Source organism: Achroia grisella, unplaced genomic scaffold (genome assembly GCF_030625045.1).
Source record: "Achroia grisella isolate CSIRO2021 unplaced genomic scaffold, CSIRO_AGI_Agris_v1 utg461, whole genome shotgun sequence".
Lineage (NCBI taxonomy): Eukaryota > Metazoa > Arthropoda > Insecta > Lepidoptera > Pyralidae > Achroia > Achroia grisella.
Window position 1 is genome coordinate 2888297 of NW_026712871.1, and position 27270 is coordinate 2915566.

General features: G+C 37.0%; 1 protein-coding gene across 1 annotated transcript; it reads left to right on the forward strand.

The window, feature by feature from the left end:
* Window positions 1-2635: 2635 nt before the first annotated feature.
* Window positions 2636-2998, forward strand: LOC131845282 (uncharacterized). Its single transcript, XM_059194323.1, has one exon. The coding sequence runs from the start codon at window positions 2636-2638 to the stop codon at window positions 2996-2998; it is 363 nt and encodes a 120-aa protein (XP_059050306.1).
* The last annotated feature ends 24272 nt before the right edge of the window (window positions 2999-27270 follow it).

The following is a 27270-nucleotide window of genomic DNA, read 5'->3' on the forward strand; positions in this document are numbered from 1 at the left end:
ACAGCATAGGCTGTACCGATCACAGTTTTCACCCATTACAATATTAAATTTTCGTAGCCCGGAAGACGTCCACTGCTGGACATAGGCCTCCCCCAAAGATCTCCACGACGATCGGTCCTGCGCTGCTCGCATCCAATGCCTTCCAGCGATCCTGACCAGATCGTCGGTCCACCTTGCTGGAGGCCTTCCCACGCTGCGTCTTTCGGTCCGTGGTCGCCACTCGAGGACTTTACTGCCCCAACGGCCATCTGTCCTACGAGCTACGTGCCCTGCCCATTGCCACTTAAAAGTCGCAATTCTTCGAGCTATGTCGGTCACTCTGGTTCTTCTGCGGATCTCCTCATTTCTGATTCGATCACGCAGAGTAACTCCGAGCATAGCCCTCTCCATTGCCCTCTGAGTGACTCTGAGCTTGTTGATGGGGCCTATAGTTAGCGACCACGTCTCTGTTCCGTAAGTCATCACTGGCAACACACATTGGTCGTAAACCTTCGTCTTGAGACATCTTACATCTCTCATCTAATTTGATTTAATGTTATATAAATATATTTATAAATTATTAGTTATCATTACCGCTTATATATTTTTTTATATTACTATGGTTGCAAATCTATACACCAAAATGTCAATTTTACAATTTTTGTGCGTCTGTCTGTTTGTTCCGGCTAATCTCTGAAATGGCTGGACCCATTTTGACGGGACTTTTTTTTAGCAGATAGCTAATGTAATAAGGAGTAACTTAGGCTGCTTTTATTTTAGAAAATAAAATAAAATTCCACGTGGACGAAGTCGCGGGAACAGCTAGTACATATATAAAATAACCTAGAAGTTTTGTATTAACATTTTTTTTCTCTATTTTTATAATTGCTCCATTAAAAGAATATCTTGTTAAAAGAAATAATAATTATAACGGAGAAAATATTTCTTGAAATATTTTTTTTTTAATTTATTTAATAAAGATAATTGTATAGTTGTTTTTATACATTGACTTGGCAAACTGTAAAACAGGTTGTTGGCAAGATATCGCTCAATTTTTTTTTCAATACTATTCTTCCCAAAAACTTGTATCCACATAAATACACGTTTTTACAGATAATTACATACAATTACAATTTTTGTTTTTAAAGTTTATCTAAAAATACTTAGGCTCGATAATTGCAGACAATGGAGAGGTGGAGACAGATGTGAGATGACAGTTAATGTGTCTTGGCAGAAGTGGAGATCACTAACCGGAGTCCTATGTGACCCTCGCATGCCTTTTTTTTTTTTTTTTAACGTGTGGAAAATCTTCAAAAGACCGTCACCTCGCCGGAGGGATGGCGAGGTGGTGTGTCTTCGCAAGTGCATTCTACCCCAGCTCCGACGGCGACGGCCCGCCCTGTAGATGTTGTAGGGCAGGCCCCATCTCGTTTTGTGGTTAGGGCGACCTATTTCGCCCTACTCCATTGTGGAGGCGTGTGGGTACACGCGCACACCTCCGGGGCCTTTGGATTGGGGGACTGCCTCCCTCAAGGCAGTCACCCCGGCCCCAGTGGGGGATAGAGGGGGGCGGAGTTGGGTACGCCCCCACCTCTAGGCCTGGCTCTTCTGCGGCGGAGGGAAGCGGGACGATCTGCGCCGCCTCCTTGCCGCCTCCTTCCGCGAGATAACTTCCTCGCAGAAGGAGCTCACCGCCAGCCACGATCTCTCGCTACTGATCATCCTCCGTAAATTCGGCAGCGAGAGATCGTGTGAGGACACGGCGCTCACTCTCGAACGCTGGACTTTCGTCCAGCGTGTGTTGCGCCGTGTCCTCCACACCTCCGCACTCGTGGCAGCCGGTCGTCGGTGACACAGATACCGCCCGAAGCACCCGTGCCCGGACAGTATCTGTGTCATGCGGTACGTGCCATCTTATTCATCCATCTTTTGAGGATGGGACGGAATCGACGGTTGCCGATGGAAGCCTTTCTCTCCACCTGAAGGATCCGGACACTTGTCCCCCATGGAAAAGCTTCAGTACCTCGCATGCCTGTGAGATGAAAATGCTGAGGCCGGCTATGGTCAGAATGTTGGCCAATAAAGGGGACACTTGTACAAAAGCTTCATACCACCGAGATGAAAATGCTGCGGTGGTCTAGTGGAGTCACGAGACTATTTGTTTTTTTTATTGGATTGTTTGGGCTATTGTCAGATGTGTATCACCTGTAGCACTGCGACCTACATAGATCTATTGTGCTCGCCCTTTTCAGAGTTCGCTACCTAGACCCGTCAGGGACAAGAATTGAAGGATATTCTTAGGAGCGATCGTTTTTATCTCCTCGGGAAAGAGTGTAAACTTTCCAAAGGAGATATTTCGTTTATGCATGAGTGGGCTACAACCACATAGGATGTGATGCGGCGTTTCCTCTTCAGTTTGGCAGAATCTGCAGATACTTGTCGTGCATAGGCCTAGTTTTGCCAGATGCTTGTTTAATTTGCAGTGTCCTGTGAGGGCCCTAGTCATCATGCATATGTTGTTTTTACTCAATAGCAGTAGTCTATTGGAGTATTTGGTCGAGAAGCCCGATATTAGGTCTTTTGAATGTGTTAATCCTGGCATTTCTTGCCAGTGATTCAGCTCGGCGGTGAGGCCGGCTATGTTGTACGGAGCAGAATGTTGGCCAATAAAGGGGACACTTGTACAACACCTCATACCACCGAGATGAAAATGCTGCAGTGGTCTGGTGGAGTCACGAGACTAGATAGGCTGCGAAATGAATACATCCCCGGCAGTTTCAAAGTGGTCCCAATAACGGAGAAACTTACCGAAAGCCTTCTCAGATGGTATGGCCATGTAATGCGTAGTGACAAGGATTACGTGGTCAAAAAAGGCTTAAAACTACCCGAATGCAAAAGAGGCAGAGGACGTCCTCCAGCCACCTGGTGGACCAGTATGAACAAGCTTGTCGCCGCAGAAAAATTGCCCGACCCGACTACCCAGGACAGGCCGACCCCCCATAAAGTGGGACAGAGCTAAGAGGAAGAAGAAAGTTTATCTAAAAATGCTCTTTTTAATTTTGATTTCAGTACTGGTCTACTTAAATTAGAATTTCGTTGTAACCCATCTAAATTGTTATAAGTTTTTGGAACCAAAAACCTCGTAGTTCTTTCCCCGTAATAATTGATAGCTCTCGGTTGAACAAATTTACTCTTCGTGTTATTTCTGGTATTATATATATTATTTTATTACAATTTTGTGTTCATTATTGCTATACTGCTCCAGAGCTATCAAATATTTAACCTTACTATGCACGGGTAGTATTTTACAATATTTCAATTAATTTTCATAATCACCGTTAAATATTACATTAATCTACTTGATTTTATTTTGAAATAGCGGTTTTGCCACATGAAATTTGTAGTCTATATGTTATTCTGATGTATAAGCTATATCACTGTAAAGTTTCATTAAAATCAGTTTAGTAGTTTTTGCGTGAAAGAGTAACAAACATCCATCCATGTGATCCATATGATTCCGACTATACAAGCTTTTGCGTTTACAATATTTTTTTTATTTTTGTCTTCATCATTACATAGTATAAAACAAAGTCGCTGTCACTGTCTGTCCCTATGTATGCTTAAATCTTTAAAACTACTCAACTGATTTTGAAGCGGAATTTTTTAAATAAATACAGGGTTTCTAGAGGAAGGTTCATATATGTATATATATAAAGGGCGCGTGGAATTATACTTTATTTTTCTAAAATATTTTGTTTTTCTAAAATAAAAGTAGCCTAAGTTACTCCTAATTACATCAGCTACCTGTAAAAAAAGTTCCGTCAAAATCGGTCCAACCATTTCAGAGATTACTCGGAACAAACAGACGGACAAAAATTGTAAAAAATGTTATTTTGGTGTCTATACCGTATATATATTCACATGCATGTAGTAAAAAACGATTATTTCAATATTACAAACAGACACTCTAATTTTATTTATATCTATAGATACATGTATACCCGTGTGAAGCCAAGGCGAGTAGTTAGTAATATATATAATCTCAATTTAAGTTAACAAATGTGTTTGATAGTCATATTTTCATCGTGCGAGGAATCGAACCCGCGATTATTCAAAGGTCATTAATAAAAGGGAATCTTACAGATGCTAATCCAGGATACAGGACCGAAGTAGTCGCAAATATAGTGTTCAGGATACTGCAGAATATAGTTTGTATCATTTTTATATAGTTATATGACAGACAGACCGACAATTTGACCGACAAGTGTACTCTACGAGATGTAGTTACGCACTACATATATACGCAGATCACTTCAAATACGTTATCAGCTCTTGATTGTATTAATAAATTGTATACAGTCTGCCATATATGTTCTTACAATTAACGTAAGAAATTAAATATCAAATTATTTAGTAACTACCTGTACCAGAGAATTTATTATTATTATTTTCTATTATTATTTATTATTATTCTCGGAACGGTGAGGTCGCTCCATGAAGACTGTGAAGATACCAGACTTCTGCTCTTTTGGGAGGAGCCTGGCAGGCATTTTGAGGTTATGTCTATCTAGATTAATATTATATATATATTATAGACGATTTGTTAGTTGATAGTTCGTTTTTGGAATTGCCACTTTAGATTGTTGCAATCAGTGGTTAAGTGCCATCTTCCAACTTATAAACTATGTTAGTAAATTACAATTTTATACATTTAATTCATATATTTATGTTTCTGTCTTTGTCCACGTCCAGAAGCCCTGGGTCCGCAGCAATGCAGCGATATCCAGTGCCCCTGAAGTGGACAATCCGACATATTGGATATGGTCTTTAGGTGGCTGTTTGTTTATTTAACTTTATTATTCTAAATTTAAAATAATCTAAAATAAAAGTAGCCTAAGTTACTCCTTATTGTATTAGCTACCTGCACATAAAAGTCCCGTCAAAATCCGTCCAGCCATTTTAGAGATTTGTCGGAACTAACGGAGAGACAGACAAAAATTGAAAAAAAATTGTTTCGGTACCTTATTTATTATTTTAATATTACAAACAGACAGTACAATTTTATTTATTTGTATAGATATTGATTGATGCACATAGTGGCGTAGCTACCTAGGGACTAGGCCGGGTAGTGCCCCGGGGCCCTCAAGTACAGGGGGCCCTGGAATCCTTACAAGAAAATCTCGATCTAACTGAAGTTTTCAAAATTTCTCCCATTTTTTAAATGAATATGACAGATTGCAACCCGATCTTAATCATGGCAACTCAGTTGAGAGAAATTCTAAAGTTGTACCTTCAGAATTCCCGTAAATTCTTTCTGTGGGTTGGCAGTGAGTTTTGTAGGCAGTTGACAATAATGGGGCCCCATTGTTTGATTTGCCCCAGGGCCCTTGGTTACCTAAAAATTCTCGTGTCACAATGTTAGTTACCATACTCCTCCCAAAAAATGGGGCCCCATTTTTTGATTTGCCTCAGGGCCCTTGGTTACCTAAAAATTCTCGTGTCACAATGTTAGTGACCATACTCCTCCCAAAAAATGGGGCCCCATTTTTTGATTTGCCTCAGGGCCCTTGGTTACCTAAAAATTCTCGTGTCACAATGTTAGTGATCATACTCCTCCCAAAAAATGGGGCGCCATTATTTGATTTGCCCCAGGACCCTTGGTTACCTAAAAATTCTCGTGTCACAATGTTAGTGACCATACTCCTCCCAAAAAATGGGGCCCCATTTTTTGATTTGCCCCAGGGCCCTTGGTTACCTAAAAATTCTCGTGTCACAATGTTAGTGACCATACTCCTCCCATAAAATGGGGCCCCATTTTTTGATTTGCCTCAGGGCCCTTGGTTACCTAAAAATTCTCGTGTCACAATGTTAGTTACCATACTCCTCCCAAAAAATGGGGCCCCATGTTTTGAATTGCCCCAGGGCCCTTGATTACCTAAAAATTCTCGTGTCACAATGTTAGTTACCATACTCCTCCCAAAAAATGGGGCCCCATTTTTTGATTTGCCCCAGGGCCCTTGGTTACCTAAAAATTCTCGTGTCACAATGTTAGTGACCCTACTCCTCCCAAAAAATGGGGCACCATTTTTTGATTTGCCTCAGGGCCCTTGGTTACCTAAAAATCTCGTGTCACAATGTTAGTGACCATACTCCTCCCAAAAAATGGGGCCCCATTTTTTGATTTGCCTCAGGGCCCTTGGTTACCTAAAAATTCTCGTGTCACAATGTTAGTGACCATACTCCTCCCAAAAAATGGGGCCCCATTTTTTGATTTGCCCCAGGGCCCTTGATTACCTAAAAATTCTCGTGTCACAATGTTAGTTACCATACTCCTCCCAATCGGCTTGACCGATTTTTATGAAATTTAACACGCATATTCGGTGCGTCTCAGTATTGGCTACTATATATTTTTCATACCCCTAAGTGATAAGGTTTGTCCACCCCTAACATAAAATTTTTATTTTTTGGGCAAATTTTTTATTTATATATTTTTATTATGTGTCATTAAAAAATACATACAACCCTAAATTTTCACCCTTCTATCACCAACCCCTATTTTTAACCCTGTGGTCTAGCGGTCTAGCACACCGCTTTACGACCGATGGTCGCGGGTTCGATTCCTCGCACGGTACAAACATTTGTATTCATGAGTATGATTGTTTGTATCGGTCCGGGTGTTTTCTATATATTTACAAAAAAAAAACCTATGTATTTGTATCAGTTATCTAGTACCCATAACATAAGCTTTAGCTAGCCTAACTTGGGTCTAGATGGCGCTGTGTGAATTGTCCTGAGATTATATATTGTAAGCGTACATAGGTAAAGTAGCAATAGTTTCTCTTGTTAGTAACATAGATGGCGCTACCTTAGCGCCCCACGTACCGTACTTTGTAGATAATAGTTATTTTTGGAATTTATATATTTGGATTATTGGGGCATAAAAAAACGAGTAGCGGTTGTTGTGTGAAGACATTGTCGGATAACATCACAGAAAGGATCATCACTAACCAAGGAAGCAGGTCAGTTTTACTTAATTTATTATGTTAAATAGGTTTTAATTGCTTGTTTACTATATACATTGTATGTATTCATTATGTACTGAGATTGTATACGTGTATGGAGAATAAACTTTATACGGAAAGTATGATTTTGGATTTCAATTATATCAACTACTTTCAATATATATATATTATATATAATATAACAACAATTGCCGGCACAGCTAGTACATATATATATATAATTAGTTCATAGTTGCGTGAACAACCTCGCCTGCTGACTGTTCACTGTCAATATATGTTTATTCAGCCTGAAATTAAACGTCATTGTGTGAAAGTATTAATAATTAAAACTTAGTACAAGAAATATTTTAAGACAAATAAATTTAAAGTTCAATAACTGGATACTTGCCACAAGCAAAGATGGTGTCCTCGAGACTACAGCGTGGGGTGTTATTATTATACAGGAAACTAACCTGGTGTTAATTTACTTGAATAACCCCACGCATTTTAGAGAGCTCGTTAGCCGTAATCGAAACTATCGGATATCCGATATAAAAAAATATCCCTAACCGTAACCGAATCCGAAATAAGAGTTTCGGACAATATCGGATAGCGGCGGAGCCTTATTGAGACACGTTATGTAACCATTTTATTAGCTTTTTGTATTTTTCTTTTGAAATTCCTTAAAAAATTAATATCCGTAACCGAAATTATCCGAAATTAACGGATAATCCGAAATAATGTAATATCCGTATCCGTATCCGCTATAATAATCATTACTATATCCGAAACCTATCCGTATCCGAAATTTCATATCCATAACATCACTGATTAACACGTTCATCGTACGATTTACAATAAGATACCAAAGGATATATTAAAATTACCCTTAAATAAATTCAAAACATCTGTTAAATCATATTTACTGAGCAAAGCCTATTACTCACTAAACGATTACTTGAATGACGAGCGTGCATGGCAATAGTTGTTCATGCACGGGATTTTCATTTAATGTTAGACAAAGACACCTATATAAATATACATTGTAAATAAACTGGTTTTTAAAAAAAAAGTAATTCAATTGAGTTTCTTGCCAGTTTTTCTGAATTGGATCTATATACCGAACTGGACGGTAGGGGAAAAAAATAAAATTAGAATATAAAAATTTGACGTTCATAAGCGGCTAAAAAGTCCTACATGATTTTTGAATTTGATAATATCCGAAGAAATTTCACATGTGCCATGATAACTTTATTAGTTAATTTAGTTAAAAATATTTCACACATCCTTTTTGCCAAAATTCTTGAAAAACAACTATTTTTTATGTCACACATATATGACTGACATGACCCTATAATAAAACTTTTTTCTCGACAAGCCACGTCAATCTTATATGTCTGACGCATCCAAACATGATACAACAAGTATTAATGTATTGTTTTGAACACAGCGCCTTTTACCAAATCGCGTACGTCAGACATGTCTGACATGGCGATTAACGTGTTAAGGTTAAAAAATATAGAATTCTATTATTATTATACTGTATCTGCAATATATATTAATATATAATATATAATATAAATATATATAACTCAAAGATGACTGACATAGTGATCTATCAACGCACAGCCCAAACCACTGGACGGGTCGGGCTGAAATCTATATATATAACTCAAAGGTGACTGACATAGTGATCTATCAACGCACAGCCCAAACCACTGGACGGGTCGGGCTGAAATATATATATATAACTCAAAGGTGACTGACATAGTGATCTATCAACGCACAGCCCAAACCACTGAACAGGTCGGGCTGAAATCTAAATATATATAACTCAAAAGTGACTGACATAGTGATCTATCAACGCACAGCCCAAACCACTGGACGGGTCGAGCTGAAATCTATATATATATAACTCAAAGGTGACTGACATAGTGATCTATCAACGCACAGCCCAAACCACTGGACGAGTCGGCTGAAATCTATATATATATATATAACTCAAAGGTGACTGACATAGTGATCTATCAACGCACAGCCCAAACCACTGGACGGGTCGGGCTGAAATCTATATATATATAACTCAAAGGTGACTGACATAGTGATCTATCAACTCACAGCCCAAACCACTGGACGGGTCGGGCTGAAATCTATATATATATATAACTCAAACATAGTGATCTATCAACGCACAGCTCAAACCACGAAATGTATGCAGCATCTATACATATAAATAAAATTGGAGTGTCTGTTTGTAATATTGAAATAACCGTTTTTTACTACATGCATATGAATATAAATACGGTACATACACCAAAATAACATTTTTTACAATTTTTGTCTGTCTGTCTGTCAGTTTGTTCAGGGTAATCTTTGAAATGACTAGATCGATATTGACGGGACTTTTTTTTGGCAGGTAGGTGATGTAATAATGAGTAACTTAGACTACTTTAATTTTAGAAATTTAAAGTTAAATTCAACGCGGACAAGTCGCGGGTACAGCTAGTTATACATATAAACCTTCCTCCGTCGCTCTATCGATTTGAGCAAACTGCATTAAAATCCGTTTGATTATAACGGATTTTGAAGCGTTTTTAATAGATAGAGTGATTCAAGAAGAAGGTTTATTTATATTATATATTTAATACATATACACCCGTGCGAAGTGCTAATATAGCTAATATAGTAGTAGTAGCTAATATAATATAGTTTGTTTCGCCATCTTCTACCCAATCCTTCACAATAGTTATACAAATAAACCTTCCTCTTGACTCGCTCTATCGAATTCTACAAACTGCATTAAATTCCATTGCGTAGTTTAAGAGATATAATCGACCAGACACCGGAAGCAACTTCATTTTACACTGTGTAAAGATTTTAGATTGTAACTGACGCCAGTTGTTACAATAAACGTAAATTTATACAATGAGGTCATAAATTACTATATTCAGTCACTACGTCGCCGCCATCTGTGCGTTTAATAAAGCAATTCATTATTTATAATATATATTAATAAGCTCTTGCGTTAATTTATACGCTTAGGGGTGGAATTTATCAAAATCCTTCCTTAGGGGATGCCTACGTTATAATAGCTTTATGAATGCAAAGTCTCAGCCCGATCGGTTTAAAATTGACAAAGTTTCATACAAACTTTCAACCCCTATTTTATCCCCTTGGGGGTAGAATTAATCAAAATCCTTTCTTAGCGGATGCCTACGTTATAACATCTACCTGCATGCCAAATTTCAGCCCGATCCGTCCAGTGGTTTGGGCTATGCGTTGATAGATCACTATGTCAGTCACCTTTGAGTTATATATATTTAGATTTCAGCCCGATCCGTCCAGTGGTTTGGGCTGTGCGTTGATAGATCACTATGTCAGTCACCTTTGAGTTATATATATTTAGATTTCAGCCCGATCCGTCCAGTGGTTTGGGCTGTGCGTTGATAGATCACTATGTCAGTCACCTTTGAGTTATATATATTTAGATTTCAGCCCGATCCGTCCAGTGGTTTGGGCTGTGCGTTGATAGATCACTATGTCAGTCACCTTTGAGTTATATATATTTAGATTTCAGCCCGATCCGTCCAGTGGTTTGGGCTGTGCGTTGATAGATCACTATGTCAGTCACCTTTGAGTTATATATATTTAGATTTCAGCCCGATCCGTCCAGTGGTTTGGGCTGTGCGTTGATAGATCACTATGTCAGTCACCTTTGAGTTATATATATTTAGATTTCAGTCCGATCCGTCCAGTGGTTTGGGCTGTGCGTTGATAGATCACTATGTCAGTCACCTTTGAGTTATATATATTTAGATTTCAGCCCGATCCGTCCAGTGGTTTGGCCTGTGCGTTGATAGATCACTATGTCAGTCACCTTTGAGTTATATATATTTAGATTTCAGCCCGATCCGTCCAGTGGTTTGGCCTGTGCGTTGATAGATCACTATGTCAGTCACCTTTGAGTTATATATATTTAGATTTCAGCCCGATCCGTCCAGTGGTTTGGGCTGTGCGTTGATAGATCACTATGTCAGTCACCTTTGAGTTATATATATTTAGATTTCAGCCCGATCCGTCCAGTGGTTTGGCCTGTGCGTTGATAGATCACTATGTCAGTCACCTTTGAGTTATATATATTTAGATTTCAGCCCGATCCGTCCAGTGGTTTGGCCTGTGCGTTGATAGATCACTATGTCAGTCACCTTTGAGTTATATATATTTAGATTTCAGCCCGATCCGTCCAGTGGTTTGGCCTGTGCGTTGATAGATCACTATGTCAGTCACCTTTGAGTTATATATATTTAGATTTCAGCCCGATCCGTCCAGTGGTTTGGGCTGTGCGTTGATAGATCACTATGTCAGTCACCTTTGAGTTATATATATTTAGATTTCAGCCCGATCCGTCCAGTGGTTTGGCCTGTGCGTTGATAGATCACTATGTCAGTCACCTTTGAGTTATATATATTTAGATTTCAGCCCGATCCGTCCAGTGGTTTGGGCTGTGCGTTGATAGATCACTATGTCAGTCACCTTTGAGTTATATATATATTTAGATTTACATTTGTTGCCTACAGTGCTAGTATTAATTCTTTTGATGTACAATCACTCATTTTCTCTATGTAAGGCTCGACGATATTATAAACGCAAAAGTTTGTAACTATGAATGTTTGTTACTCTTTCACGCAAAAACTACTCAACGAATTTTGATGAAACTTTTCAGTAATATAGCTTATATATCAGAATAACTATAGGTTATAAATTCCTTGCGGAGATTTATTAGATTTTCTTTTTTTCAGGTAATTGTAATGGAAGATGCTTATGGTATTGTTTTTTCGGACTACTCTAATGCTGGAGGGATGCAGATGGCACTCCAAACCAAAGGAAGGACTTATGGAGCGGCTGAAGGACAACTCCCACGTTACGGATTCGATCTTAGTTTTTTCTGTCTACTCTAATGTTGTTGTCCGCAGCTGGCCTTTACAGCTTCAACAGACAATAGGGGGCGAGTGCAGATGGCACTCCAAACCAAAGGAAGGACTTATGGAGCGGCTGAAGGCCAACTCCTGACGGATACAACGCCAGTCAGAGGGCACCGCTAGGTGTTCGAACATCGGCTCAAATTTCATGCAAGTGAAACCGGGGGCACAGCTATTATAGTATATATATTATATAATAATAAAAATAATAAGTGCGTAATCTTTTATAGATGGATGTGAAAGATGATGTGAATAAAAGAAGAGTATGTTTAGATATGACGACCGATAGAGAGCAGTGGAAGAGAATGACGTACTGCGACGACCACAAGTAATGGGATAAAGGCAAGGCAATGATCATGAATAAATGCGTAATCTTTTATATAGGAAACACTTAAGTAAAGATATTTAGAACGGCTTGGTCATATTCTAGAATGAAAAAAAACCTAAAATATACTATTTTAGGTTCTTTTTATTTAACACCAAACTTACATAGTTTATTACATTCTTATTTCATACTATCTGTACACGCGACTTCGTCCGCGTGGATTTTAAGTTTATTTTTCTTAAATAAGCGTAGCCTAAGTTACTTCTTATTACAGTCAAAAAAAGTCACGTCAAAATCTGTCCAGCCATTTCAGAGATTAGCCGGAACAAACAGACAGACAAAAATTGTAAAAAAATGTTATTTTGGTGTATTTTATATTCATATGCATGTAGTAAAAATCGGTTATTTCAATATTACAAACACACACTCCAATTTTATTTATATGTATAGATGATGTAGCCTAAGTTACTTCTTGTTACAGCTATCTGCCAAAAAAAGTCACGTCAAAATCCGTCCAGCCATTTCAGAGATTAGCCGGAACAAACAGGCAGACAAAAATTGTAAAAAAATGTTATTTTGGTGTATGTACCGTATTTATATTCATATGCATGTAGTAAACAACGGTTATTTCAATATTACAAACACACACTCCAATTTTATTTATATGTATAGATGATCTGCTAGTATCACCCAACGCGTTGCTGTGGTAAGGTTAAATAACATTGCAACTATAAATTGAGATGTAAGCTATCCTATCTTTCAAGTTGGATCAAATTGCACACAATGTGCAAATCAAATTTGCAATCAGTTCAGTAGTTTAGTAGCTTAAGCTGAAGACCAATAAGAAACCATCAGAGCATCAAAAGATACGACCGACTGTCTAGGATGACATCTGGAGCTTCTTATGGTTATATAGAGAAACTCTTTTTTTGTTGAATATAAGATTTATTGCTTCATGTACAATTTACTTGATTTAAAGAATGTATAAAAATGTGTATAACTGTATGGATGGATGCGAATATAATGGCTGTCTAGTAGAGAGTGTTTGAATGACATTGCTCTTCAATTTCAATGTAATAATTTGTCTACCCTTTATTTATAAGCACCTTTATGAATAATTAAACAATAACCAAAAAAAATAAATTGCTGTATGGAACTTTGTAGGCGCGAACACCGACCTAACCTCAAGTTTTCACATTTTTCCCCAACAATACTTATTTTTTTAACACCAAATTGCGACAGCCTAAAAGAATTAATTTCCCTAAATGTGCAAGTTGCCAGTTTCACGATAATGAGGGATCGCTGGAAGCAATTGAAACATCATGAAAGCTGAAGTTATGTTTAACTTGCAACCGGGAAATTGTGACTCAGGAATGGGAAGTTGTGGAGCGTGGAACGAGAATAACCGTTACTGAAATCGTTAGGGGTAAAGATGCTGCTAAGTTGTTTGGATTAGCTGCTATAGGATGTAGTTATAACATAGAATAGAAGGAAATTATGATTAGGGATGGGAAGTTACCGTGTTTGTAATGAGAATTACCGTTACTGTAATGGTTAGGGGTAAAGGTGTTAATAAGTTATTTGGATTAGCTACTACAGAGTGTAGTTATAGAAAAGAAATCCTGTATTTAAATAAAAAATATCTGGAAATTATAACTTTGCGTGGAACGAGAATAACCGTTACTAAAATCGTTAGGGGTAAAGGTGCTACTAAGTTGTTTGGATTAGCTGCTACATAGTGTAATTATAGAATATAATAGAAGGAAATTATGACGATGGGGAGTTGCCGTGTTTGTAATGAGAATAACCGTTACTGTAATGGTTAGGGGTAAAGGTGTTAATAAGTTATTTGGATTAGCTACTACAGAGTGTAGTTATAGAAAAGAAATCCTGTATTTAAATAAAGAATATCTGGAAATTATAACTTTGCGTGGAACGAGAATAACCGTTACTGAAATCGTTAGGGGTAAAGGTGCTACTAAGTTATTTGGATTAGCTGCTACAGAGTGTAATTATAGAATATAATAGAAGGAAATTATGACGATGGAGAGTTGCCGTGTTTGTAATGAGAATAACCGTTACTGTAATGGTTAGGGGTAAAGGTGTTAATAAGTTATTTGGATTAGCTACTACAGAGTGTAGTTATAGAAAAGAAATCCTGTATTTAAATAAAGAATATCTGGAAATTATAACTTTGCGTGGAACGAGAATAACCGTTACTGAAATCGTTAGGGGTAAAGGTGCTACTAAGTTATTTGGATTAGCTGCTACAGAGTGTAATTATAGAATATAATAGAAGGAAATTATGACGATGGAGAGTTGCCGTGTTTGTAATGAGAATTACCGTTACTGTAATGGTTAGGAGTAAAGGTGTTAATAAGTTATTCGTATTAGCTGCTACAGGGTGTAGTTATAGAATAGAATAGAAAGAAATTATTATTAGGGATGCGCGATCATCAATCATCAAACATCACGCGATTAAAGATTCGTGATCAGTAGATGTGGTAAACATATATAGCTTAAATCTTTCTCTTGAGTCACTCTATTAAAAACCTCATCAAAATCGGCGTAGTTATTTAAGATCAAAACATACATAGGGAAGTGAAATTGTTTTATACTTTATAACGGCCCGCCAAGGCTTCGCCCCATGCGAAAATATAACAAAAATTGTAAATTTTAACATACACACACTCTTTTTTTACGTCGAGTAACAGTTTTATTGAGTCAGAGGCTTTCTGTACACCATATTTGATGGGTAGTTACCGTGTTTGTAATGAGAATAACCGTTACTGTAATGGTTAAGGGTAAAGTTGCTAATAAGTTATTTGTGTTAGCTGCTACAGAGTGCAGTTATAGAATAAAAATTATTTATTTAAATAATGAATTTCTGGAAATTATAACTTAGCGTGGAACGAGAGTAACTGTTACTGAATGGTTACGTGAAAGATGGTAACAAATTATTGGGATTTGTGACTATAGGGCATAGTTATATTATGTACTATTTATCCTCTTATATAAAAATAAAAATAATCCAAACTATTCACATCGTCATTTAGTCCAAGCTAAGCAGATTATAGTATATTTAATTTTTTTTTAAATGATATATATACCTAATATTGACGGCCTCGGTGTCTAGTGGTTTAGGCACATTTATTATGTATGTATTTGCAAAAATATATTTGTGTATATTTATATCACTTGTCTAGTAACCAAAACAGAAGCTCTGCTTAGCTTTGGATTAAACGGCACTGTGAGAATTTTCCAAAATTTTTTTAAGTAAAAAATTATATCTTTAAGGAGACGGAATTCTATCATTATTAATATTTATTACAAATTTGCAATGTTATGTAACCGTTTGAGAATATAAAAAATCTCAGGACAATTTGAAAATGTATGGCTTTGGTAGACAGATTTGATTCTCATGCAATCGATATATGTTTATTTATGAGAATATTTGTTTGTATTGGTCTGTCTATTGTCATGTTAGTTATTGAAGTCGCTGGCGGAAGACCCAAAAAGAAAAACAATTATTATACCTAAGTTTTTTTTTATTGGGTTGTTTGGGCTATTGTCAGATGTGTAGCACCTGTAGCACTGCGACCTACATAGATCTATTGTGCTCGCCCTTTTCAGAGTTCGCTACCTAGACCCGTCAGGGACAAGAATTGAAGGATATTCTTAGGAGCGATGGTTTTTATCTCCTCGGGATAGAGTTTAAATTTTCCAAAGGAGATATAACGTTTATGCATGAGTGGGCTACAACCACATAGGATGTGAAGCGGCGTTTCCTCTTCAGTTTGGCAGAATCTGCAGATACTTGTCGTGCATAGGCCTAGTTTAGCCATATGCTTGTTTGAAAGTTATAAGTAACTTAAATTTAATTCTAAAAATTAATTATTACAATTATATATATCATTTTCATTTTATCAATATCATTTAATTTAATTTCATTTCATTTCATATAGGTGTCTTCGGATCGATGTGTGATCCGTAAGTGCAATTATACAAAATTGAAAATCAGAGAAATGGGTATTATTGCTGTGGGAATTAAAATGCTGATTCGACACAGGTGGTTTTCTCGGTAGCGCACCTTCTTGGTCATGCTTGGTGGTCGGATCCGATCGCCGTTGAGAATGTGTCGTAATACTTGAAATGAAATGAAATGATATTTATTCAGCAGAAAACTAAAGCACACATTAAACAAACAAAAAATAGAATAACAAATAGTGCGAATTACAAACAAATAACAGTACACAATTACGTATGTGCGCGTGTGTGTGTATGTGTATGTCTGTCGAAGCATCCACTGAATAGGTCCGTGCTCAGCATAATGCTGCAGCGGCTGGAGCGCTGCAACGCTGTTTTTCAGCACAAGTCCTGGGGTGGTGTATTGTTATATTAGATACTTGCTAGGTATCTACTATAACACCACCCCGTTCAGATTAGCAATTATTTTTTAAGGTTCAGCTGAGAGAATATTGCGGGCTGTGGCATCTCGGTACTGGTACGACGCAAGAAGGTGGGCTTCTTGCGCCATGCTTGGTGGTCCGATCCGATCGCCGTTGATGTGTCGTAATACTTGCTAGGTCTATAACATGTTGAATGCAACTTGCATTCAAATAAACCGAGCGAAATGTGAGCATATCGAATATTGCGTTCACCATGACGTCGAGTTGACTATTCCTCTGCCAACTCAATTAAAATAAAAGTCGTGATTATTATTAACTATTAATTGACATGAGAATAATAATTACCAACAAAAATAACATTGAACTGTTATAACTGTTATTTTTAACGTTTAACAACGAACCGTTATTGTCAATGATCGTATTACGGGCACATCACTATCGGGGTCAAGTGTGTTGCGGCCAACTCAGCGAGTGAGGGGCGTTTGAATTTTTAAACGGTCACAGAACGAGTCAAAGGTGGTCGGCGCATACAGTTATGACGGGCTGGGTTTATTAAAATGAAGGACTGAGTAATTTCAGAGCCAAGATTTTATATCATTAAGAGAGTTTATTACGTTTATTTTTCAGTATTAATTGATGTTTCATTAAATTTGTCAAATTCAGGACCAAAAATCATTTATTCATTTATGAATGTCATAATTTTATACTAGCTGTTCCTGCGACTGATTTTTCTAAAATAAAAATAGCCTAAGTTACTCCTTATTACATCAGCTACCTGGCAAAAAAAGTCCCGTCAAAATCGGTCCAGCCATTTCAGAGATTAGCCGGAACAAACAGACCGGCAGACAGACAGACAAAAATTGTAAAAAATGTTATTTTGGTATATGCACCGTATTTATATTCATATGCATGTAGTACAAAACGGTTATTTCAATATTACAAACAGACACTCTAATTTTATTTATATGTATAGATTACAACTTTTTCCCAACCGACAATCAGTATTTTAAAAAAAAATACCATCCTGATCATCTGGATGAATGGCGGTCCTCCACAGTGCGGTTTTCTAGAAACTTTTTGCCTAACACAACCACATTGTGGAATCACCTTCCAGCAATGGTATTTCCGAACCGATACGATATTGAAACCTTCAAGAAAATGGACTATCCTTACTAACATTATGAATGTGAAAGTAGGTATGTTTGTTACGCTATCACGCAAAAACTACTGAACCGATAATCATGAAATTTTGTACACATGTTCTTGGAGGTATTAGAATGGATATAGGATACTTTTTATTAAAAAAAGCAAATATTATTGTATGAACAAACAAAAAAATAGAGCAAGGATTATATGTACAATACATGTACACCCGGGCGAAGCCAGAGTTAGTAGCTAGTAATATTAAAAACGCGAAAGTATGTGAGTATGGATAGATGTTTGTTACTCGTTCACGCAAAAACTACGGAACGGATTTTGATGTAACTTTTCAATATTATACTAACTTTTAAATAAACTAACTTCTGCTCGCGGCTTCGCTCACGTTAATTTATCCCTTTAGGGGTAGAATTAATCAAAATACTTTCTTAGCGGATGCCTACGTTATAACATCTACCTGCATGCCAAATTTCAGCCCGATCCGTCCAGTGGTTTGGGTTGTGCGTTGATAGATCACTATGTCAGTCACCTTTGAGTTATATATATTTAGATTTCAGCCCGATCCGTCCAGTGGTTTGGGCTGTGCGTTGATAGATCACTATGTCAGTCACCTTTGAGTTATATATATTTAGATTTCAGCCCGATCCGTCCAGTGGTTTGGGTTGTGCGTTGATAGATCACTATGTCAGTCACCTTTGAGTTATATATATTTAGATTTCAGCCCGATCCGTCCAGTGGTTTGGGCTGTGCGTTGATAGATCACTATGTCAGTCACCTTTGAGTTATATATATTTAGATTTCAGCCCGATCCGTCCAGTGGTTTGGGCTGTGCGTTGATAGATCACTATGTCAGTCACCTTTGAGTTATATATATTTAGATTTCAGCCCGATCCGTCCAGTGGTTTGGGCTGTGCGTTGATAGATCACTATGTCAGTCACCTTTGAGTTATATATATTTAGATTTCAGCCCGATCCGTCCAGTGGTTTGGGCTGTGCGTTGATAGATCACTATGTCAGTCACTTTTGAGTTATATATATTTAGATTAATAAGTAATTAAACCTTTAGACCTTCAGACTACCGAGGTCTATATTTATGTAATTTATTATATTCTGTACTAAAAACTTTGTATGGTCTAGCGCATCGCTTTACGTCCGATGGTTGCGGGTTCGATTCCTCGCACACAAACATTTGTATTCATGGGTACGATTGTTTGTATCGGTCTAGGTGTTTTCTATGTATAATATGTATGTATTTACAAAAAAAAATATCTATGTATTTGTATCAGTTGTCTAGTACCCATAATACAGGCTTTAGCTAGCTTAACTTGGGTCTAGATGGCGCTGTGTATTGTCCTGAGATTATTATTATTATTATCTAAGTATAGTTGGTTTACTTACTCGCATGTAAGAGCATCATTTATTCTGTTTCTTTACTAAGATCAGGGACGGATTGTGAATTTGTGGGGCCCTAGACTAAATCTGCTTAGGGCAGGGGCGGATCTACCTAAGGGCTTTTTGGGCTGAGTAATATAATTAGGTAGGCTCTGAAAGTAGTTTTAGCCCAGGGTCCCACAAATTCACGATCCGCCCCTGACTTAGGGGCCTACCTAGTTATATTATGTTTTTTTTTGTAATATTGAAATAACCGATTTTTACTACATGCATATGAATGTATATATGGTTAACGGTACATACACCAAAATAACATTTTTTACAATTTTCGACTGTCTGTCTGTTTCGGTTAATCTCTGAAATGGTTGGACCGATTTTGACGGGACTTTTTTTGACAGGTAGCTGATGTAATAAGGAGTAACTTGGGCTAGTTTTATTTTAGAAAGTTCGATAGACGCGCACTTTCATGGGTTTGATTGATCTCAGTGTTGCCAACCTTATGATAGGTTTTTTAACATTTTAGATATTTTTTATATTCTAAACATCGTTTCAGTGGGCACTGGGGCCCTTTGTATCCTCGGGGCCCTGGGCTGCAGCCCAAAAACCCTTAGGTAGATCCGCCCCTGACTAAGATTATATACTTATATAATCTTAGTAAAGTAACAAGGATAGCGTTAATAAATATCTTATCTTGCGTCTCGCCATAAATCCGAGATGGATCCCGGTCCACGATAGCTACGTGAAGACCGCTTTTATCCGGTTATAACCAGTGCAAACTGGTTTGTGCCGGTATATACTGCCCTTACTGCGTTTAATGAGCGAACACGGAGAATAAATACTAGCTAACGTGATTTTCTAATACAATAATTTTGAGATTCGATAAAGTTTGAAAAAATATGTTAAAAATGTTTATTTTAATATATACATATAAATAAAATTGGAGTGTCTGTTTGTAATATTGAAATAACCGTTTTTTACTACATGCATATGAATGTAAATACGGTACATACACCAAAATAATAATTTTTACAATTTTTGTCTGTCTGTCTGTTCCGGCTAATCTCTGAAATGGTTGGACCGATTTTGACGGGACTTTTATTGGCAGGTAGCTGATGCGATAAGAAATAACTAACTAGTAGTAATCGACAGCGACTTTGTTTTATACTATGTAATGATACAGGTACACCCGTGCAAAGCCGGGCGAGTAGCTAGTTATTAATAAAATATATCAGTCTCCTTTGTATTATATTATTTTAGTCAAACGATTAACCCAGAATCAAACCCGCACCGTTTACGTGAATATTAGCGCGCAATAAACCCGCGGATCAAGTCGGATCCGCCGCGAGCCGGCAAAAACCGGTTCAATCCGGATTACAGGTCCCGTACATAACCGGATTATACTGCTTTTGGCAGGTTTAACTCTCCGTATCGATTCAGTCTATTACGGTCTTTAGAAATGTAGGGAACAAGAAAGGACGCAAATACGAATTTCAATGTATTTAAAACTAGCTGTACCCGCGACTACGTCCGCGTGGAATTTAACTTTCTTTTTCTATAATAATAGTAGCCTAAGTTACTACTTATTTTAGAATAGAAAATCTTTTATTCAAATAAACTTTAGCACTTTTTAATATGCAAATATAACCACTTAACACTTTCTTTAAAAGAGGAAAAAAATGATAAAATATTTATAAGAAATCTCAAGACATTGGTGATTAAAAAATTTTATACAATTTTAGAATATAAAAATTACATGTTGAATTAAATATATACAATTTTAATTTATTAATTATTACTATTATTATTATTATTATTATATCTTTACATCTATACATATAAATAAAATTGGAGTGTCTACTACACGCATATGAACATAAAGACGGCACGTACACAAAAATAACAATTTTTACAATTTATGTCTGTCTGTTTGTTCTAATAATCTCTGAAATGACTGGACTAATTTCGACGGGACTTTTTTTGCCAGGTAGCTGATGTAACAAGGAGTAACTACAGCAGTTACAGCTAGTATTATATAAATAACCAGCTGTACCCGCGACTTCGTCCGCGTGGAATTTAACTTTGTTATTCTAAAATAATAGTAGCCTAAGTTACTCCTTATTACATCAGCTACTTGCCAAAAAAAGTCCCGTCACAATCGGTCCAACCATTTCAGAGATTATTATAACAAACTACAAGACATAAACTGTAAAAATGTTATTTTTGTGTAACAACGGTTATTTCAATATTACAAACAGACACTCCAATTTTATTTACTTTCTCCAGTACTCTGATATTTCTCAAATCTTGACAGGGCTCTCGGATACGGAACCCTGTAAAAATGGCAGTCAGGGAGCGGTGCGGGGGTGCGGGGTGTTGCGCTGGGAAGGGGGTACTTTGTTCTCACGTTAGTATGGATTACGACCACCGCAACGCAGACTCCAGGAGCCTGGGTGTAGTTTATTTATACTACCATGGTGGCAATCCATCATACGGCCAAACTGATGGTAAACGGTCACCGTAGCCTATGGACGCCTGAAAGGGTTGCCGACGTGTTAGTAATGTGGACTAAAGATCCTGTTACTAGCAATAAACCATCGAGATATATTCCTGGTGAATTTGTCAGGATATGCTAACTGACCTGACCTCATGTTCTTATCATCCTCCACTGGTGCCTCGCATAAACCGATAGCACAAACGGGTGCACATTATCATCCATTAAAAAAATATCTCCTTTGGAAAGTTTACACTCTATCCTGAGGAGATAAAAACCATCGCTCCTAAGAATATCCTTCAATTCTTGTCCCTGCCGGGTCTAGGTACCGAACTTTGAAAAGGGCGAGCACAATAGATCTATACAGGTCGCAGTGCTACAGGTCTTAGTACCTGACAATAGAATATTGAAAATCATTTATTCAAATAAACTTACATTGAAGCACTTTTGAATAGTCATAAAAATTTTTTTATCTACCGCTCATTCGGAAAGCTGTCTCATAACAAGAAGAACGAGCAAGAAACTTGCGTGTTGATATTTTAAATAATTTTATTATTACTTTACATTTTTAAGTTTAAGTGTGTGAATACAAACCACCAATTAGCACTAATTCAATGAAATACTCAAATAGAGAAAATATTGAATATATAACCAACTGGTTAAACAATTAATAAGAGGAAATCAGTCATAGTGATTAGAGCAGACCAGTCCCTACAAGGAACATCCTTTCACGAGTATGACGGATGAGCCAGCCATCACTGCGCTCGACCATATTTTAGGGACCCAATGACCCGGCCCACCACGCTGCCACATGTCTGGACATTTTAGTGAGCATGACTAATCCAATTTTAAGTCCAAACATTCCAATAAAAAAATAAGTGTCACTCTATCTTCAGGTCCATAACCAAGTATTAATCTGGATTTAATTTCCCGCGCTGTTTAATTATGCGATGGCTGCTTAACGGTAAGCAGCCGAGTCGTATGCTTGATTGAATTGCTGCGGCTCATTCCACTTTGCGAAATCCAGCTGACCGGCCCCTTGATACAGATTAACTTGGCTGTCAGAAACATTTGCACAGACCTCAAAGAAATTGCTTAGTTTGGATGTATTTACGGCCAGAGATATATTTGTGAAAAAAATACTACTAAATTATTTAATAGAGCAACACGCGAGTTTCTTGCTCATTCTTCTTGTGATGTGACAGCTTTCCGAATGAGCGGTAGATTAAAAAAAAAGTGATAACTATTCAAAAGTGCTTAAATTGAGTTTATTTGAATAAAGGTTATCTGTGAAAATGTAAAATTACAAAATAAAATAAATTATTCAAAAGAGCAACACACAAGTTTCTTGCTCATTCTTCTTGTGATGAGTCTGCATTCCGAATGAGTGGTAGAATCAAAATATGACTATTCAAAAGTGCTTGTAATGAGTTTATTTGAATAAAGATTATTTCTATTTCTACCAATATTATAAACGCTAAAGTTTGTGAGTAATGATGGATGTTTGTTACTCTTTCACGCAAAAACTATTGAACAGATTTTGATGAAACTTTACAGTAATATAGCTTATACATCAGAAAAACAAATAGATTATAAATTCCTTGCGGAGATTTATTAGATTTTCTTTTTTGCAGGTAATTGCAATGAAAGAAGTTTATGGTAATTTTTTTTCGGACTACTCTAATGTTGGCCGCAGCTGGCCTTTACAGCCTCACCGGACGATAGGGGACGAGTGCAGATGGCACAAACCAAAGGACTTATGGAGCGGCTGAAGGACAACTCCCGTCTGGTGGATACGACGCCAGTCTAAGGGCATCTCTTAGGGTTTGAACCTCGGCTCAGTTCGTCATTTCGATCCCTGTTTGAATTGGACGAGGGATGTAACCGTTTTTAAAGGATGACAATGTAATGGTGCCCCCGCCTGCGCTAACGGTATACGCTGGCGGGGCACCAGTGGAGGATGATAAGGTGAGCATGAGGTCAGGTCAGTCAACACAGCTCAATTACATATTCATCAGGAATTTGTCACGCACGGTACATGTATTATACATATAAACCTTCCTCTTGAATCACTCTATCTAATAAAAAAAACCGCTTCAAAATCCGTTGCGTAGTTTCAAAGATTTAAGCATACATAGGGACAGCGACTTTGTTTTATACTATGTAATGATTAATATAGATATAATGTATTATATATATATGTATATGTAATGTTCGTAAAATATACAGTTTTCCATCCCTTTTAACCTGTTTTTTTCTGCTCTGAATTAGCGTGGGATTATCGTGGGATTATTATTTTGCCCGTTTGTTGCCTGTTTCCTCTGCTATAGCAGGTGTTGTCGGGTATAACTCGGATTAATATGTATTTAACAAAGAAATAGCGACGCGTTCTGTGCCTCAAAAAACAAAATAATTAAAATGATGTTTGTCTATGGTATTGTCTCTGCATGCGGTGTCGTGGTCGTGGAGCAACACACAAGTTTCTTGCTCACTCTTGTGATGAATCTGCATTCCGAATAAGCGGCAGAATAAAAAAACTTGACTATTCAAAAGTGCTTATATTAAGTTTATTTGAATAAAGATTATTTCTATTTCTGTTTTGAAAAACTTATAACCGAGAGCTAAGGACCTCTCTACCACCGTCTATTTTTCCTGCCTCTTACAACATTGGGTCTTTCAAGTCAAGAGTGAAGGCATTATTTGAGCTTGCGTGTAAGAGCTGACCACATCATCACTTAACATCAGGTGAGATTGCGGTCAAACGCGGTCAAATTTTAATATAAAAAAAAACCTGCGCAACGGACCCCTAGTCTGTTCCTAGAGCGATCGACACTTTTAACTTTTATAAAATTTATCTGTCGAAATAAAATCTAATTGTCTAAAGGCTTCGTTATTTGCCACACTATATTCTATACCATAGAATATCAGAAATATGAATAAAATAAATTAAAAAGTTAAAATGAAGAGTGAACGAGTGTTAGAGCGGGACAGAATACCAATTAGTTGCAATGTACAGACAAACAACCAATTTAACTTTTTCTATTAAAAGTTTCCAAACTGATAAATATTTAATACCTATATTTATAAAAACTAACTGAGCCGGCGAACGTTGTTTTAACATATCAATTAAAGTGCAATATAAAACAATAGGGGTTGGGGGTAAAAGTGTGAAAATTTAGGTGTGCATGTATTTTTTAATGCCTACAATAAAAAAATGTAGGTACAAAACAAATCAATTTAACGATAATTTGTATCTATATTCATGTAGGTCTATTACAGACTCTTATGATATGTCCAATCTACCGTCAGTTCGGAATGATTTCGAGATGAGAAGAACTGAGAAGAAACTCAGCTCGTATTTTTTTCAAATAAATGTTGTACATGTTTACAATAATACAGATTCATTTTTAAATTCAAAATGCAAAATCAAAATATCTTTATTCATGTAGGTCTATTACAGACTCTTATGATATGTAAAATCTTCCGTCAGTTCGGAGTCATTTCGAGAAATATAAATAATAATAATCTTTATTCAAATAAACTCACTATAAGCACTTTTGAATAGTCAAGTTTTTTTATTCTACCGCTCATTCGGAATGCAGATTCATCACAAGAAGAATAAGCAAGAAACTTGTGTGTTGCTCTTTTAAATAAATATTGATTTACTTATATTTAATTAATAACAAGGATTAGGCATGCGACAATCAACATAGAAACCGCTACGCATTTAATCTCTGTTCAATCAGATAACATTGTCAGCGCTATGAATATTAAGTTAGATATTTTATACAAAAACATTATTATCATTTATAAATTCTTCAATTTTATAATAAGCTTTTTTATAAAGAAAATATTTTATGACACATTTGAATAGAATAGAATAGAATAAAAAATCATTTATTCAAATAAACTTAATTTAAGCACTTTTGAATAGTCAACATTTTTTTAAATCTACCGCTTATTCGGAAAGAATTGATTTTTTTTCTGGCAAATTGAGTACAGATGAGAAGAATTGACAGGAAACTCAGCTCGTATTCTTTTCAAATAAATGTTGTAATTGTTTACAATAATACAGATTCATTTTAAATTCAATGAGGGACAATAGAGCGACCACCAGCATATGATATTGTCAAAAGGAAATAGTCTAAGGAGGAGTAACCCAGTAAAAAAAATGAGTTTTACAACAGTAACGACGTCGTAAACATTTATCTTTAATGTCTGCTGACACCGGAATGGTGCGGTCATGAATTCCTGTTATAATTTATAAACTTCAAAAAAAATCTCATCTCCCCTCTTAAGGAGAGGAGATGGCAACATACCCCCGGCAGAAGCACAGTCGGCCGGGGTTCAGGGCCCCAGGGAGAGAAACCGGCGTACAATGCGGGCAGAATCTAACAGCACCGCTTTCTGCATCTTTCCCGGCAGTGAGCCGCCCCGGAATCCCAACCGTCTGAGATGTTGTTCCAGACTGGTTGGGATAAGACCGTTCACCGACATAACGATTGGAATGATTTCGGTGGACATCACCCCCCACATTTCGGTCACCTCGTGAGTCAGGTCGAGATATTTTCTCCTTTTCTCAGTTTCGGCTTTCACGAGGTTCTCGTCATGCGGTATGGTGATGTCCACCAAAAACACCCTCGAGAGTGCCCGATCCATCACCACGATATCAGGTTTGTTCGCAAGAACCGTCCTGTCCGTGATGATGGATCGGTCCCAGTAGAGCTTGACGCTGTCGCTTTCGAGGACCGGCTGGGGCTCGTACTTATAGTACGGCAACCTCTCATTCGCGAGGCCGTACTTCAGAGGTAGTTCTTGATGGAGTATTTTGGCTACCTGGTTGTGTCTGTGCAAGTACTCAGTGTTTATTATAACACTTTATTGCGCCAACATATAAAGGACATGAACAAAATTAAAAACATAAAAACAAACTAAGTACAAATTCGGGCTCATGAGAATCGGTCAAGCCGTTTCGGAAGAGTATGGGAACGAAAACTGTGACACGAGAATTTTATATATATAAGATTATATAGTATACTTACTTATAGTATATCTTACTAATATTATACACGCGAAGGTTTGTGTGTATGGATGTATGTTTGTTAGTCTTTCACGCAATAACTACTCAACGGATTTTAATGAAACTTTACTGTAATATAGCTTATACATCAGAATAACATATCTATACATATAAATATAATTGGAGTGTCTGTTTGAAATATTGAAATAATCGTTTTTTACTACATGCATATGAATATAAATACTGTACATATATCAAAATAACATATTTTACTATTTTTGTCTCTCCGTCTGTTTTTTCTGGCTAATCTCTGAAATGGCTGCACCGATTTTGATGGGACTTTTATTGGCAGGTAGCCATGTAATAAGGAGTAACTTAGGCGACTTTTATTTTAGAAAAATAAAGTTAAATTCCACGCGGACGAAGTCGCGGTCACAGCTAGTGTGTTATATTTATGGGTATTAACTGCGCTATAAGTACTTTGACGACCGGCGTGTATCGTCATATCGCCGTTTA